Below are 16,179 nucleotides of genomic sequence, written 5' to 3'. Positions count from 1 at the left end.
AACATTGCTGCTATCTTGCTAACAATGTGTTTTCACGTCAAAACGGCAATTGGCAGAAATAGTTATATTAGTGATTCTACTTCCAAAAATGCCACATTAAAAATACCTTAAATAACTTAAAAGTAAGGAACAACACCGTTAGGAACTCTGCAGCCTTCCACCGTGACGTTAACTTCAATAAGTCCGGGAGATCGGCTGACAATTGAACAACGCTGGTTGGGAGGTGTGCATCCTTCGTGTCGGCTGACTTTTCTTCTTAGCTGCTAGATCCGATTCCACTTTGCCAGCGTCTCCTGTTTCAGTTTCAGACCTGACTTATCCCACCATTTAATTATTTACACATTATTTGTTTGTCTTATGTGTTTATGCCATGTTCTTTACTTTAAGCCTATCACGGGTCATTCAATCCATACTTACTCTCTGGTGTGTATCTGCTCTCACTCCCCCCTCTTTTTTGTTCTGCTATTTAAATGGTGCTCATTTTTTATTTTTCCAGTTCTGAGAAAGGGTTACAGATGAAATGTAAACTTGTTTATTCTTTCCACGGAGGCAGTTTGACCAGTATTCCCTGTATTTGTTTTGTTTTTTATTTCAGATTTCCAGCATTTGTAATTTCTTTGTGTTTTTCTTTTTGAGTAATGGATTGTCAAAATGATGACCGTGTATTCTTAGAAATACTAACAACGATAATCTCAAAATACTGAGATTAGGTATACATCCCTATAAAATGGAGTATAGGGTTTGAGAGCTCGCTAGTAGGGCTAACTTTCAGCATACTACATTCCCTTCTCTCAAAAGTTGTCATACTTGTATGCAATTTTTAAACTATTAAAGACAATTCAATTTACAGATAAAAGTTGGGTTGCTGATGAAGTCATGTTTGAAACATAAACCACTTTGAAAAGCAATTAGGGAGGTTGATAGAAAATAAAATGTGTATCAAACTGTCCAAGTGGCAAATTTAAAATATTTAATATCAATTTTTTACATTTGTCTTTTTAAAATAAATACAATAAAAATGTGCAATAGTTGCTGATAATTGTTACTATTTGGGTTTCTCAATACTTTTACTCATACTCAGAACACAAAGTGTCTGCAAAGGGATATTGACAGGTTAAGTGAATGGGCAAAAATTTAGCAGATGGAATATCATGTGGGAAAATGTGAAGTCATCCACTTTGGGAGGAAAAATAAAAAAGCAAAATATTATTTGAATGGAGAAATATTACAAAATGCTGCAGTACAGAGGGATCTGGGTGTCCTCGTACATGAAACACAAAAAGTCAACATACAGGTGCAGCAGGTAATCCGGAAGGCAAACAGAATATTGGCCTTTATTTCTAGGAGGATGGAGTATAAAAGCAGGGAAGTCATGCTACAACTGTACAGGGTGCTGGTGAGGCCACACCTGGAGTACTGCCCTTATTTAAGGAAGGACATACTTGCATTGGAGGCAGTTCAAAGAAGGTTCACTAGGTTGATTCCGGGTATGGAAGGGTTGAGGAAAGATTGAACAGGTTGGGTCTATACTCATTGGAGTTTAGAAGAATGAGAGGAGATCTTATTGAAACATACAAGATTCTGAGGGGACTCAATAGGGTAGATGCTGAGAGGATGTTACCCCTCATGGGGGAAATCTAAAACTAGGGGGCATAGTCTCAGAATAAGGGGTCACCTGTTTAAGACGGAAATGAGGAGGACTTTCTTCTCCCAGAAGGTCGTGAATCTTTGGAATTCTTTACCCCAAAAAGCTGTGGAGGCTGAATCATTGAATACATTCAAGGCTGAGTTAGACAAATTTTTGATCAGCAAGGGAGTAAAAATCAGATCAGCCATGATCTCATTAAATGGTGGAGCAGGCTTGAGGGGCCGAATGGCCTACTCCTGCTCTTATCTCTTATGGTCTTATGGTCAATGCAAAAAGTCGGCTTCTATAGGCAAAACCTCACTTCCTGCAGGCCTAACCATGCCTGAGGTAACATGCCAGTGTGAACAATGAACCATAATGTTAATAGTATGCACCAGAAATAGTAGAGCTAACCCATTCTGTCTTCCAGTTCTCTCTGAATTGGTGGCATCACCATGCTGACAGACCATTCTCAGGTTAAAAACTAATAACCAGATTTATTGTAAGTAAAATGATACAGAAGCAAAAACTAAAGCAGCAGGTTAGCAATACAGTTCCTACCTACACCATCTGTTTCAAATAATACAAATTCTAGCTCTAGTATTACTAGCTCTCTTCTGTAACTTTTGAACATGAGCCCATTATAATAAAAACTGTTAGAAATGAACCTCATGCAGCCCCATTAAATCATAGTGCTACACCAGCTAGAATATATACTCTTTTCCTTAATGTTCAAGCTTGCACAGTGGAAGATAAAGATATCTTATGCAATTGATCAAAAATTGTCCCACTTTTAATTCTGCTTGCAGTGATAGCTGAGACACAAAAAGAACTGGAGATGTAAAGAACTTCAACAAGCACTCACGAGTTAAAAAGGATTTGACATAATTAAATTCAAATTCCAGGCAGAGGGTTTTATATTATTGCCTTTTTCAGAAACCAACAATGCAGTTAATAGGGTCAATGTAAATTTGTCATTAATCATAATCATACAGCACAGAAGGAGGCCATGCAGCTTATCGTGCCTGTGCCTGCTCTTTAAAAGAGCAATAAGTCCCATTCTTTTGCCCTTTTCCCATAGCCCTGCAATTTTTCCCCCTTTAAATATTTATCCAACCCCAGCTTCTATAGTCTCTCCATTTCACCAGTCTGATGCTATCCTTTTCACTGTTTACATTTCCGAGTTTTGTGTCATCTCCAACTTTGAAATTATGCCCTGTATACCCAAGTGCAGGTCATTAATATATATCAAAAAGAGTAGTGGTCCTAATACCGACCCCTGGGGGACACCGCTGTTTACTTCCCTCCAATCTGAAAAACAACTGTTCACCACTACTCTCTGCTTTCTGTCTCTTAGCCAATTTCATATCCATGCTGCCACCGCCCCCTTTACAAGTTTGCAAACTGGTCTATTCTGTAGTGCTTTATCAAACGCCACAAATTAATATACAATGCTCCCAGACTGAGGGGTAAATTTCACTTTGCCTACTAGAAATCAAACTAAGACAAAGAAACTTTTAACAATCACAGCAGCCATGGCTAACATTTGAAACATTCCAGTGCCTAGAACAAACTGTGAATTCATGTGAGATAAAATGTAGACATTTTTTGAATTGAAACTGGATGGGTCCTACAATATGCCACAATAACAATCAAACTTTAAATGAAGATTCCCTGTAATTTTACATTTGAAATTTGCATTAGTTACAGAAACATACAAGTAGCTATAAAATCTGCCAGTTCTGATGATAGGCCCACACCTGAAACATTAACTTGTCTGTTCTCTCCACAGGTGCTGACTGACCTACTGAGTGTGTCTGGCATTCTGTTTTTGTTTATAAGTCTGCTGGACTTGATTGTAAAACGGATCCCATTTAATCAGGTGTTTCCTACCAAATTTTTGTATTCAAATGGAACAACTGACCCACTGTTCCTTTTTCAATCAGTTCTTAAATCTGTAGGTGGAACAGTATTAAATGAATCAACACAAGCAGTTACCACATTTAAAAAAAAAATTACTGATGACAGGATGGACACTATCATGACAGTGTGGTTCTAATATTACTTTTTGCATGTGTCTGGGGAACTGCAGAAGAAGGATCCAAAGGTAACAGGAGTACCACAGTGACTAAACAGCAGGCCTACAATCTCGTCTGCATTTGGTAGAAGCCTTGAGCCTCAGATTGTAGTCCTACATTTGTGTGGACTTTGTTTGTAATTCCTGGCACTTGTCTTGCTTTAACTTGCTGGAGAGCAAGAGAACTCTATGCCAGTGTGGCTATTCCAGCATCCATAGTAAATAGTGGAAGTCCTCTAATAAAATCTTATTTGGAGAAGACTTCATCTTCAATGGCATTCTTTTCCTTTCTGTCACTCTCCAGTGAAAAAAAGCAAGGACAAAGTACTCACTGTGAAGAGAAATACAGAAAAAGGATATTGAAATAGTTAAAGAGAGAGAAAGAGGGGGCACAGAAATGCTGTCAAAATATGAGGAAAAAATAACAGATTATAATACACTGAATACAGTATAAACTATTTTTACCAATGCAGACTGATGTCACTTTTCACTGAAGTTGAGGAAGGCAAAGCTGTATGCAAGGAGCCCTGATCATCATTCTTCCAATGGCAAGTGCAAATTTTAATGATTGACCACCTCCTTTTAAGCTGTTGCTAATGCTCAACTTTATCAATGCAAGACTACCACTGCCAGGTAATATCTGATAGGTAATTGACTGAAGCTATTTCTTCTTGCAGTTACTGAGAGATGTGACTTAGTCACCCTGATAATTGAAGAAAATCAGTGATTTAGAGCAACTGCATCAGTGGTATCAGGTCAGTGAATGCGTATAGATATATCCAATATGACAAATTCAGTGGCACTTTTAACCAAGTTTTCATTTTGGCATGACCACATACGCAGTGAGAAAAGGCCAATTGGCCCATCAAGCCTACTCCTTCCAGAGTTCATCTATGATTACATGTCCTCAGCCCCTCACCACAATCTGTTAATCCTCAACTTTAGGAACACTCTCCCTTCCCTACCTCCCCTGAAAAAAAACAAGCAGTATTGTTAATACCTCTATAATGCTCAAACCCCCCCCCCCCTTCTCAACAGATCTTTATCCAGCTCCCTTTTGAAGGTGTTAATTAACCCTAAATCAACTCTCTTCTTTATTAAGTCTGTTCCACATACAGCTTGGAAGAGTTCATTTATTGATGGGAGATGGCTCTTGAGCTGTCCCCACATATTTCTGCAAATAGCGATAAAGGTAATTAACAGAACCATTGAGTTACAGTGACTGAATAGGCCAAATTCCATTATTATCACACAGGATTCCAGGATTTCTACCTCTGTTTTGGGGATCTAATTCTGCAATTTGATCAATTTTTCTGTGAATTGGTTAATAGATTATAGGAAACTGCCATGTGTGGCTTTCTCTGCTGGAAGTAGATTTAAGAAAAATGAAAGTAGAAATCACAATAACATATAAACCAAGCTTAGAGAGCCCAGATCTTCATATCTCAGTTGAAGAGTTTTGTTTTAAATAAAAAGAAATATGGGCTCTCAAAACAAATTATTTGTAAGATGCGATTGTTGCTTTCGGAAGCATGGTAAACTGAATTATCTCCAGCAAGTAGATTTGAAGTAACACTAGTAATCGCAAGGAGCTAGAGAGGTCTGAAGCAATGCCCTCTACCATGGTTAATGCCACCAATTCAGTGTCCTGGGCTAAATTGTAATCTTAATATTCCAATTGGAATACTTGTTTTTCGAACTGTTTAGCTTTCTTATCCATTCAATAATGTTCAAGTTTCCTATTCCCAGAACTGACTTTTCAGAATACGTCGCTACTGCCCACTCTCTTCTCAAGATCATGACTCCATCTCTAAACTGTTGTAATAGAACTAAGACTGAAAAAAATGACGTGTGGTAATTGTGGGAGACCAGGAAGATGAGCAGCAGAGGAAACTCCAGCTGCGAAAGTGTTCATTATAGCCTGGTCTTTACCTATATATTTCATTATTTATCTCCAGACCACATGTGCCTTTTAATTAAAAGTAAATTTCAGCCAGTTAGCTAGTCATTGCTAAATACTACACGTATGAATTGCCAAATTCACAGATATATCTGGAACTCCCCACCCCCACCCACCACTGGGTTTATTTGAGTTCTAAACTTTAATTCATAAAAGATAATGGTATTGCTTGCATACTTTTTTTTTATTTGTTCATGGGATGTGGGCGTCGCTGGCATGGCCAGCATCTATTGCCCGTGAGAAGGTGGTGGTGAGCCGCCTTCTTGAACCGCTGCTGTCCGTATGGTGAAGGTTCTCCCACAGTGCTGTTAGGAAGGGAGTTCCAGGATTTTGACCCAGCGACGACGAAGGAACGGCGATATATTTCCAAGTCGGGATGGTGTGTGACTTGGAGGGGAATGTGCAGGTATTGTATTACTGTATTATGTACTGTATTATTTTCCATACAGTTGTCTTTGTTTTATGTCAACAGTACTTGTGCCAGCATCATGCCAACAACTTGTTTTGATCACAATGGCTGATATAAGATAGCTCAAAATAGGTGCCAGCCCTGGCTCAGTGGCAACACTCTCAACTCTAAGTCAGAATGGCACGTATCAAAGAAGAGCAGGGTGTTTCTTGGTGTCTTGGCCAACATTTATCCCTCAACCAACATCACTAAAACAGATCATCTTGTCATTTATCTCAATGCTGTTTGTGGGACCTTGATGTGTGCAAGTTAGTTGCCACTTTTCACATTACAACAGTGACTACACTTAAAAAAATCATTAGCTATAAAGCGTTTTGGGACATCCTGAGGTCATGAAATGTGCTATATCAATGCAAGTTCTTTCTATGCTGGAACAGATCCATAGCCCCTTCTCTCCCATTATTTGGAAACTATAAGCAACTTGTTAATGCACCATGGAATGCCATTATATCTACAAGGAAAAAAACTTCACATCTACCAACCATGTTAAACTGTTCATGTTCTGCGAGGATACATAATAAGCATCTCTCCACGAGATTCTGGAGTGACATCTATTGACCAGATTTTATTTCATTTTGATGAAGTTCCTCAACGCATAACCATCTCTACAGCACTTCAAACTTGATAAATATCTAACTGCTAATGGGATTTGATGAATACACATAGATCCAAATGAATTTTATGAATACACACAGTTTGAGATGATCAAATACTTTATGGGACGCATCTTTCCAGTCTTTACCCCCTAACCTTTGCTTACTGCCTTCCAACCATCTCTGCGTTCTCTTCTTTTCTGGAATAGCTGAATCATTCGATAAGTGTTGAAGTATCTACTTCCACTACAAATTGTTATATACAATTACCAAACTCCGTCTTCAATGTGCAATCCCAGTTCGACCAGCAGCGTGCGCACTCCTCAATCTTATTCGTGGGCGCGCGCGCGTGTCCGTCCCGTATCATCATCCCCCTCGCGCTGTGTCAGTGCGGTCGGTTCCTACTAATGTTTTTAAACACAGTCCTTGCGTTGAATTTTGCTGCCGTTACCGCCGCCATCTTCCTCCGGGTTCAACACAGGAAGGGGCTCCAGGCATCTTGTCTGTGAGAAGAAAAATAGTCTTCCCGGTCGTTGCCGTCACGTGAGCAGATCTAAAAGCAGCTGGTTACCGCAAAGCCGAGGCGTTTGCTTTAATTTGGGAAAGTTCACCTGGTTTATCTAACGTGACAAAACAAACTGTTTCCGTTGACCGGTTTCACCCTGGAGCGACAGCGGTCAAAAATGTGATTTTTTTTTAAGGGGGGGGGGAAACACGGAATTAAACTATTCCGAGAAAATCTACCTCGTCGACTGCCAGGAGTGATCTACATTAGTGCTGACAACCAGCTGGGGGCAACGTCTGTCTTTTCGGCTGTTGATGTACTGTGTTTATTTTGCTGGAGGTTGAGGCCGGTGCGGTTTATACTTGGGTTGGGATGAGTGGGACGGGTGTCCGTTACTGACCGTTACAACCGCTCGGTGCCAGTCTCGCGCTCCCCCCCCCCCCCCCCCCCCCGCGCTCGGTGCCAGTCTCGCTCCCCCCCCCCCCCCGCGCTCGGTGCCAGTCTCGCTCCCCCCCCCCCCCCCCGCGCTCGGTGCCAGTCTCGTGCTCTCTTTCCCCCCCCCCCCCCGCGCTCGGTGCCAGTCTCGTGCTCTCTTTCCCCCCCCCCCCCCCCCGCGCGCTCGGTGCCAGTCTCGTGCTCTCTTTCCCCCCCCCCCCCGCGCTCGGTGCCAGTCTCGTGCTCTCTTCCCCCCCCCCCCCCCGCGCTCGGTGCCAGTCTCGTGCTCTCTTCCCCCCCCCCCCACCCCCCGCGCTCGGTGCCAGTCTCGTGCTCTCTTTCCCCCCCGCGCGCGCTCGGTGCCAGTCTCGCGCTTGGTGCCAGTGTCGCTATGGGTAACCAGCTGGCTGGCATCGCCCCCTCTCAGATCCTGTCCGTTGACAGTTACTTCTCGGACATCCACGAATTCGAGTACGACAAGAGCCTGGGCAGCACCCGCTTCTTCAAGGTGGCCCGGGCCAAGCACCGCGAGGGGCTGGTGGTGGTCAAAGTGTTCGCCGTGCAGGACCCGTCGCTGCCGCTCACCGCCTACAAGCAGGAGCTGGAGGAGCTGCGGCACAAGCTGCAGGGGGCCCACAACTGCCTGCCCTTCCAGAGGGCCAGCTTCACCGAGAAAGCTGCCATGCTCTTCCGGCAGTACGCCAGGGACAACCTGTACGACCGCATCAGCACCCGGCCCTTCCTCAACAACATCGAGAAAAAGTGGATCGCCTTCCAGGTCCTCAACGCCGTGGAGCAGGCTCACAGGGTCGGCGTCCGCCACGGGGACATCAAGACGGAAAACGTCATGGTCACCAGCTGGAACTGGGTGCTGCTCACCGACTTCGCCAGCTTCAAGCCCACCTACCTGCCCGAAGACAATCCAGCCGACTTCAATTACTTCTTCGACACCTCCAGGAGGAGGACCTGCTACATCGCCCCCGAGCGCTTTGTGGACGGGACGATGTTCAGCACGGAGCTAGAAGCGGCTCGAGATCCAACTACCCCGCTGGTGGATCTGACTCACAACAACCAAAGGACGAGGGGAGAACTAAAACCAGCCATGGACACCTTCTCTGCAGGTACCCTTAATGACTAGAGCTAGTTTGCTTTGAAGTAAGTGATACGTTGTTGAAAGTCACATTTGTAATTAACCATGTATTGTGAAGGCTGTTTCAGGAATGTGGGAACGGCGTTTATATGTGTAACTATAGACTTTGTAAACACCGTGTTCCACACTGGCATGCTCTTTGCAATCAGTGTGAAGCAAGCATTACTTCGTCAGGCTCGTGGTAAAACTCTTATCAGTCAAAGACATAGTACCATTGCTGGCTACAACCATCCTTGTGGCTTTTCTGAGTGAAACTGACCATGTCAGTTTACACACTGCTGTGTATTGTAAACTAATTTGAGGCGAAAAGAAAACAACTAAGAATGTTGAAAATGTGAAATCAAAACAGAAAAATTTGGACATACACATCAAGTTTGTCAGCATCTGCAAAGAGAAGAGACCTTTAAGTGTAAGCCCTTTGTCAGAATTCGAAGAGAAGGGAACAAAATGAAAAAGCAGGAACAAGATAAAAGCTAAGAATCAGATATACTAACTGATCACAGAAACAGTGAATGAATTTAATGGCCTGCTAACAACAGTTTCTTAAAGAAAGCTGGAGAGTTCAGGATCATGCTTGAGAACAGAATGGAAATGTTTGGCAAAATGGTCACCCAAACTGCCTTTGGTTCCCCCAGTGTAGAGGGGAACATGTCATGAACAATGATTATAGCAAACTAAATTTGAAGAAGTACATGCATCATGAAGATGAGTGTTTGAGAGCTTTGAAAATAATGTGGGAAGAAGCAAATGGACAGGCATTGTCTGAAAAAAGTGCCAGGGAAGAGCAGCCAGAAATAGAAGAGAGATAACTTAAACTCATTTAACAAAACCTTATGATGATCAGAGAGAAGACTTTTATATTTTCAGCTTGGACTGGATTTGACCCCAGGTTCTGAAAGTGAAAATATAGTGTGCTAACCTCAAGGAACTAGATAAAAGTATTTCAGTAGACTGCATTGTAGATTGAGACAGATAAAAGTTATGTTAACACATGTACATGAGTAGATCTATGATAATTTAATATAGTTTCGGTAAACTTGCCATTAAAAGTTATAGGAAAGATATTATTTTTACACTTGTAGATAAACGTGAGTAAGTGATCCTATCATTTGAGGTACCAACAAAATGCAGTCACTGATAGCTGGAGTATAGTTACTGGTGATGAATAAGATAGTGTCACCAACAATACCCTTTTAGAAGTTGTAGGAATAATGGATTGGGAATAGGTTTGTTTCTCGGGTTTTATTTTTGATTTTGGCCCTTGAATTATTGTATATAAATCGTGTCAATTAAACAGATGAAGCCACAGCAGATCCCCAAGAAGTAAGTGCATAGACTCATTTAACTCAGAGCTTGTCCCAAAGATCAAGAGGACTGAATAGAATACAGTTTGATGTTTTACTAACAGCTGCATTACTTCACTGCGTTAGCAAAGTCAAGAATACTATGACCACAAACAAAACAATGTAGGTTCAGAATTATAGTAAGGCAACATTAGCTGGGTTTAATGCAACATATAATAGTTTTGAAGATTCCAGTAATTGTTTGCCAAGGTTAGTCCTTTACAGTTTATGTAATAGAAATAACAGGTAGTATTTGTGTACTTCCTATTCAAGTCTGTATCTATAACACACAACCTGATTGATTATTTAACTGTTATACATAATGTCTTCCACTATGGTACACTAGCTTCCTGCCTGGCAGATGTCTTTCTGTTTCTTCAGTCTTTCTCTCCTAACTTCTAGCTAATACTGTGCACATATTTATACCGTTATACTATATTTCTAAATTATATTAGAGTTAATTGTTGGATTACATTGTGCCACATACTCTAGTGAACTGTCACAGTAACTGTTAATGTGTTCAAGTGTAGTTCATAGACTAGTCTAATGCTAAACATTCTAAAAACCTTGCTATCTACGAAGTTCTGTATTCTATTTACAAACTTCTTTCTTCCATTCAAACTTCTCCTGTAAGTACCCAAACATTAAAGCATTATCTCTGTCGATTGGACCCAGCCATCACTCCTCATCAAAGTTGGAGTTTCCAGTAAAACTATAAGAGCACATCTGATCAAATAACTGTTAACACTGCAAGATCCTTTATTTCTACACCAGATTGAAGGTTGATACAGCAGTTTCCAACTCCAGTAAAAGTTAGCAAATGCCTGGTTGTATCTCTGTTTATTGTTTCATTATAAAATGAAAAGATATGTTAAAATGTCAGCAGTTGTCTTTTTTTAAAACATCTTTTAGTTTCCATACTGTGTAGATACATTAACCCTTATAGTATGAGGCATACTACAACATTAAATAGTTACAAGTAACTGTAAAATTAAGCATAATTTGCTTTACGTACCTTTTGTATTAAACAGTGAATGAATTTTTGGGGAAACTGGAATGGGGAGGTTACTGAGCTCAGCAATGTGTAACAGATGATTTTAAGATGTACAGATGAAGTAGCACCGTTGATCTGGTACCCTTCTTGAATGATTTAATCTCTGCTTATTAGTTCCTCTCCTTCAGGCTAATGGACTCATTGGGGTAGAATTTGACTTTGTGCTATAGCGTAAAATGGGTGATAGCGAATCAGCAGCCCATTTTACATCTCCTGATTTTTTATTTCCACACTTCAGCTCACTTGCATAAAAAATCAAAGATAATTCAGGTGAAAAAAGCAGTCACTTGAGGTAAAACAAATGCTATTAGGGCTGTTTAGTTGTTGGAAAAGAGTTTTCTACAGTTGATGTTGCTATGGGTTTTCTGCCCTTAACATCAGTGTGTGTGTATTTATATATAACTACATTTTTTTTATTACAGGGTGTGTTATTGCAGAGCTATTCACAGAGGGAGTGCCTATGTTTGATCTATCCCAACTGCTTGCTTACAGAAATGGGCATTTTTCTCATGAACAGGTGCTGAATAAGATTGAGGACTTGAACATAAGAGGTCTGGTAAGCATAGACAAACAGCTCTAATTGTTTGTTTTTGCAGATAATTTTATGATATTTTGGAAGAAAATGTGGTAGGATATGCAGGTTTTAAAATCATTGTTTGTTTAATATTCTTCTCAAGTGGGGGTAGGGGCAACATTGTTGCAAGCTCTATGCATATATTTCTAAACATAATTGCTAGACCTCATCTCAAAATACCGTACTGCACACGGCTATTATGCACATTCTGTGTTATAGTTTATGTTATAGGGAAACTGTTAACTGAAGGTGGTAGAACGTTTGGCCGTAACATTTTGTTCATTTATTCTAATTTGTACAACAAAGTTTGTGTTTGTCAGTGTACTGAGATGTTGTTCCATCAGTGGCATGGTATTGGGGGCGAGAAAAGTGTACCATTTTTGTAATGATCATATTCTATAATGGTGATGCTACAAGTGCCACTCGGAACTGTTGAAAACTCATTAATAACATCCTCCCAAATAAATAGTCACTTTTGATACAAGAAAATACACAATGGAAATGATAAAGTACAGGTTCTGTTCAACTCCATTGTATCTGCTCTTTGTGAGTGAGTAATTTTTATTACCTATTTTTGGGATGTGTGTGATGCTGGTTTTATACACTTACAGTTTTCATGGTCATTTTTCTGATGCTAGCCCACAAATTACCAGATTTCATAGTATCGTAGTAGGTATAGTGCAGGAGGAGGCCATTCGGCTCATTGTGTCTGTGCCAGCTCTTTGAAAGAGCTATCCAATTAGTCCCATTTCCCTGCACTTTCCCCAAAGCCCTGTAAATGTTTTCCCTTTAATTATTTATCCAATTCCCTTATGAAAGTTGCTATTGAATCTGCTTCCACCACCTGTTCAGGCAGTGCATTCCAGATCATTACAACTTGCTGTGTACAAAAAAAAATGTTTCCTCATGTCACCTCTGGCCCTTTTGGCGATCACCTTAAATCTGTATCCTCTGGTTACCAACTCTTCTGCCACTGGAAACAGTTTCTCCTTATTTACTGTCAAAACCATTCAAGATTTTGAACACCTCTATCAAATCTCCCCTTAACCTTCCCTGTCCTAAGGAGAACAACCCCACTTTCTCCTGTCTCTCCACATAACTGAAGTCCCTCATCCCTGGCACCATTCTAGTGAATCTCTTTGGCACCATTCAAGTAAATTTCTTCTGCACCCTCTCAAAGGCTTTTTCATTCATGGGATGTGGGCATTGCTGGCGAGACCAGCATTTATTGCCCATCCCTTATTGCCCTTGAGAAGGTGGTGGTGAGCCGGCTTCTTGAACCGCTGCAGTCCGTGTGGTGAAGGTTCTCCCACAGTACTGTTAGGAAGGGAGTTCCAGGATTTTGACCCAGCGACGATGAAGGAATGGCGATATATTTCGAAGTGGGGATGGCGTGTGACTTGGAGGGGAACGTGCAAGTGGTGGTGTTCCCACGTGCCTGCTGCTCTTGTCCTTCTAGGTGGTCGAGGTTGTGGGTTTGGGAGGTGCTGTCGACAAAGCCTTGGCGAGTTGCTGCAGTGCATCCTGTGGATGGTACACACTGCAGCCACTGTGCGCTGGTGGTGAAGGGAGTGAATGTTTAGGGTGGTGGATGGGGTGCCAATCGAGCGGGCGGCTTTGTCCTGGATGGTGTCGAGTTTCTTGAGTGTTGTTGGAGCTGCACTCGTCCAGGCAATTGGAGAGTATTCCATCACACTCCTGACTTGTGCCTTGTAGATGGTGGAAAGGCTTTGGGGAGTCAGGAGGTGAGTCATTCGCCGCAGAATATCCAGCCTCTGACCTGCTCTTGTAGCCACAGTATTTATATGGCTGGTCCAGTTAAGTTTCTTGTCAATGGTGACCCCCAGGATGCTGATGGTGGGGGATTTGGCGATGGTAATGCCATTGAATGTCAAGGGGAGGTGGTTAGACACTCTCTTGTTGGAGATGGTCATTGCCTGGCACTTGTCTGGTGCGAATGATCCTTGCCACTTATGAGCCCAAGCTTGGATGTTGTCCAGGTCTTGCTGCATGCGGGGTTGCGAATGGAACTGAACACTGTGCAATCATCAGCGAACATCCCCATTTTTGACTTTATGATGGAGGGAAGGTCATTGATGAAGCAGCTGAAGATGGTTGAGCCAAGGACACTGCCCTGAGAAACTCCTGCAGCAGTGTCCTGGGGCTGAGATGATTGGCCTCCAACAACCACTACCATCTTCCTTTGTGCTAGGTATGACTGCAGCCACTGGAGAGTTTTCCCCCTGATTCCCATTGACTTCAATTTTACTAGGGCTCCTTGGTGCCACACTCGGTCAAATGCTGCCTTGATGTCAAGAGCAGTCACTCTCACCTCACCTCTGGAATTCAGCTCTTTTGTCCATGTTTGGACCAAGGCTGTAATGAGATTTGGTCCTGGCGGAACCCAAACTGAGCATCGGTGAGCAGGTTATTGGTGGGTAAGTGCCGTTTGATAGCACTGACGACGACACCCTCCATCACTTTGCTGATGATTCAGAGTGGACTGATGGGGCGGTAATTGGCCGGATTGGATTTGTCCTGCTTTTTGTGGACAGGACATACTTGGGCAATTTTCCACATTGTCGGGTAGATGCCAGTGTTGTAGCTGTACTGGAACAGTTTGGCTGGAGGCGCAGCTAGTTCTGGAGCACAAGTCTTCAGCACTACAGCCGGGATGTTGTTGGAGCCCATAGCCTTTGCTGTATCCAGTGCACTGAGCCGTTTCTTAATATCATGTGGAGTGAATCGAAGTGCCTGAAGGCTGGCATCTGTGATGGTGGGGATATCGGGAGGAGGCCGAGATGGATCATCCACTCGGCACTTCTGGCTGAAGATGGTTGCAAACGCTTCAGCCTTGTCTTTTACACTCACGTGTTGGACTCCGCCATCATTGAGGATGGGGATGTTTACAGAGCCTCCTCCCATTAGTTGTTTAATTGTCCACCACCATTCACGACTGGATGTGGCAGGACTGCAGAGCTTTGATCTGATCCGTTGGTTGTGGAATCGCTTAGCTCTGTCTATAGCATGGCCCACAGCACCTCATGGAGGCCCAGTTTTGAGCTGCTAGATCTGTTCTGAATCTATCTCATTTAGCACGGTGGTAGTGCCACACAACACGTTGGATGGTATCCTCAGTGCGAGGACAGGACCTCGTCTCCATGGGAACGGGACCATGTCTCCATGAGGGCTGTGCGGTGGTCGCTCCCACGAATACTGTCATGGACAGATGCATTTGCGACAGGTAGATTGGTGAGGACGAGGTCAAGTAAGTTTTTCCCTCGTGTTAGTTCGCTCACCCCCTGCCGCAGGCCCAGTCTGGCAGCTATGTCCTTCAGGGCTCAGTCAGTAGTGGTGCTAACGAGCCACTCTTGGTGATGGAATTTGAAGTCCCCCACCCAGAGTACATTCTGTGCCCATGCTACCAGGACCACTCCCTCCTGACTGCATATCACTGTACCGCCACCTCTGGTCGGTCTGTCCTGCCGGTGGGACGGGACATACCCAGGGATGGTGATGGAAGAGTCTGGGATGTTGGCTGATAGGTATGATTCTGTGAGTATGGCTATGTCAGGCTGTTGCTTGACTAGTCTGAGGGACAGCTCTCCTAATTTTGGCACAAGTCCCCAGATGTTAGTGAGGAGGACCTTGCAGGGTCGACTGGGCTTGGTTTGCCTTTGTCGTGTCTGGTGCCTAGTGGTCCGATGCCGGGTGGTCCGTTATGTTTTAATCTTATTATGACTATTATTAGTGAGATTTTACAACTGAGTGGCTTGCTAGGGCAATTAAGAATCAACCACATTGCTGTGGGTCTGGAGTCACATATAGGCTAGACCGGGTAAGAACAACAGGTTTCCTTCCCGAAAGGACATTAGTGAACCAGATGGGTTTTTACGACAATCCGGTTGTTACATGGCCACTATTACTGATACTAGTATTTTAATTCCAGGTTTTATTTAATTAATTGAATTCAAATTCCCCAGCTGCCGTGGCGGGATTTGAACTCATGAATCTGGATTACTAGTCCAGTAACATAACCACTATGCTACTGTACCCTTTGACATCCTTCCTAAAGTGTGTTGCCCAGAATTGAACACAATATTCCAGCTGAGGACTAACTAGTGTTTTATAAAGGTTTAGCATGACTTCCTTGCTCTTGTACTCTATGCCTCTATTAATAAAGCCCAGGATCCCATATGCTTTTTCAACAGCGTTCTCAACTTGTCCTGCCACCTTCAAAGCTTTGTGAATGTGCACCCCCAGGTGTCTCTGTTCCTGCACCTCCTTTAAAATTGTACTATTTCGTTTATATTGCCTCTCCTCATTCTTCCCTCTGAACTATATCACTTCACACTTCTCTGCTTTAAATTTCATCTGTCACGTGTCTGCCCA

At 42.7% G+C, this 16,179-nt stretch overlaps 1 protein-coding gene across 4 annotated transcripts in view; it reads left to right on the top strand.

Moving 5' to 3' along the window:
- The first annotated feature begins 7,987 nt into the window (after positions 1-7,987).
- Positions 7,988-16,179, top strand: part of pik3r4 (phosphoinositide-3-kinase, regulatory subunit 4) — a 92,617-nt gene continuing 84,425 nt past the window's right edge. For all 4 annotated transcript variants that reach the window (XM_068000968.1, XM_068000975.1, XM_068000993.1 and 1 more), the window contains exons 1-2: positions 7,988-8,787; positions 11,636-11,769. In XM_068000968.1, coding sequence (XP_067857069.1) covers positions 8,058-8,787; positions 11,636-11,769 — 864 coding nt within the window. In that variant the 5' untranslated portion in view covers positions 7,988-8,057. The remainder of the gene's footprint in view (positions 8,788-11,635; positions 11,770-16,179) is intronic.

The sequence above is a fragment of the Heptranchias perlo genome, chromosome 2 (genome assembly GCF_035084215.1).
Source record: "Heptranchias perlo isolate sHepPer1 chromosome 2, sHepPer1.hap1, whole genome shotgun sequence".
Classification (NCBI taxonomy): Eukaryota; Metazoa; Chordata; class Chondrichthyes; order Hexanchiformes; family Hexanchidae; genus Heptranchias; species Heptranchias perlo.
The sequence above is the reverse complement of the archived record's forward strand: the minus strand, read 5'-3'. Positions and strand labels throughout refer to the sequence as shown.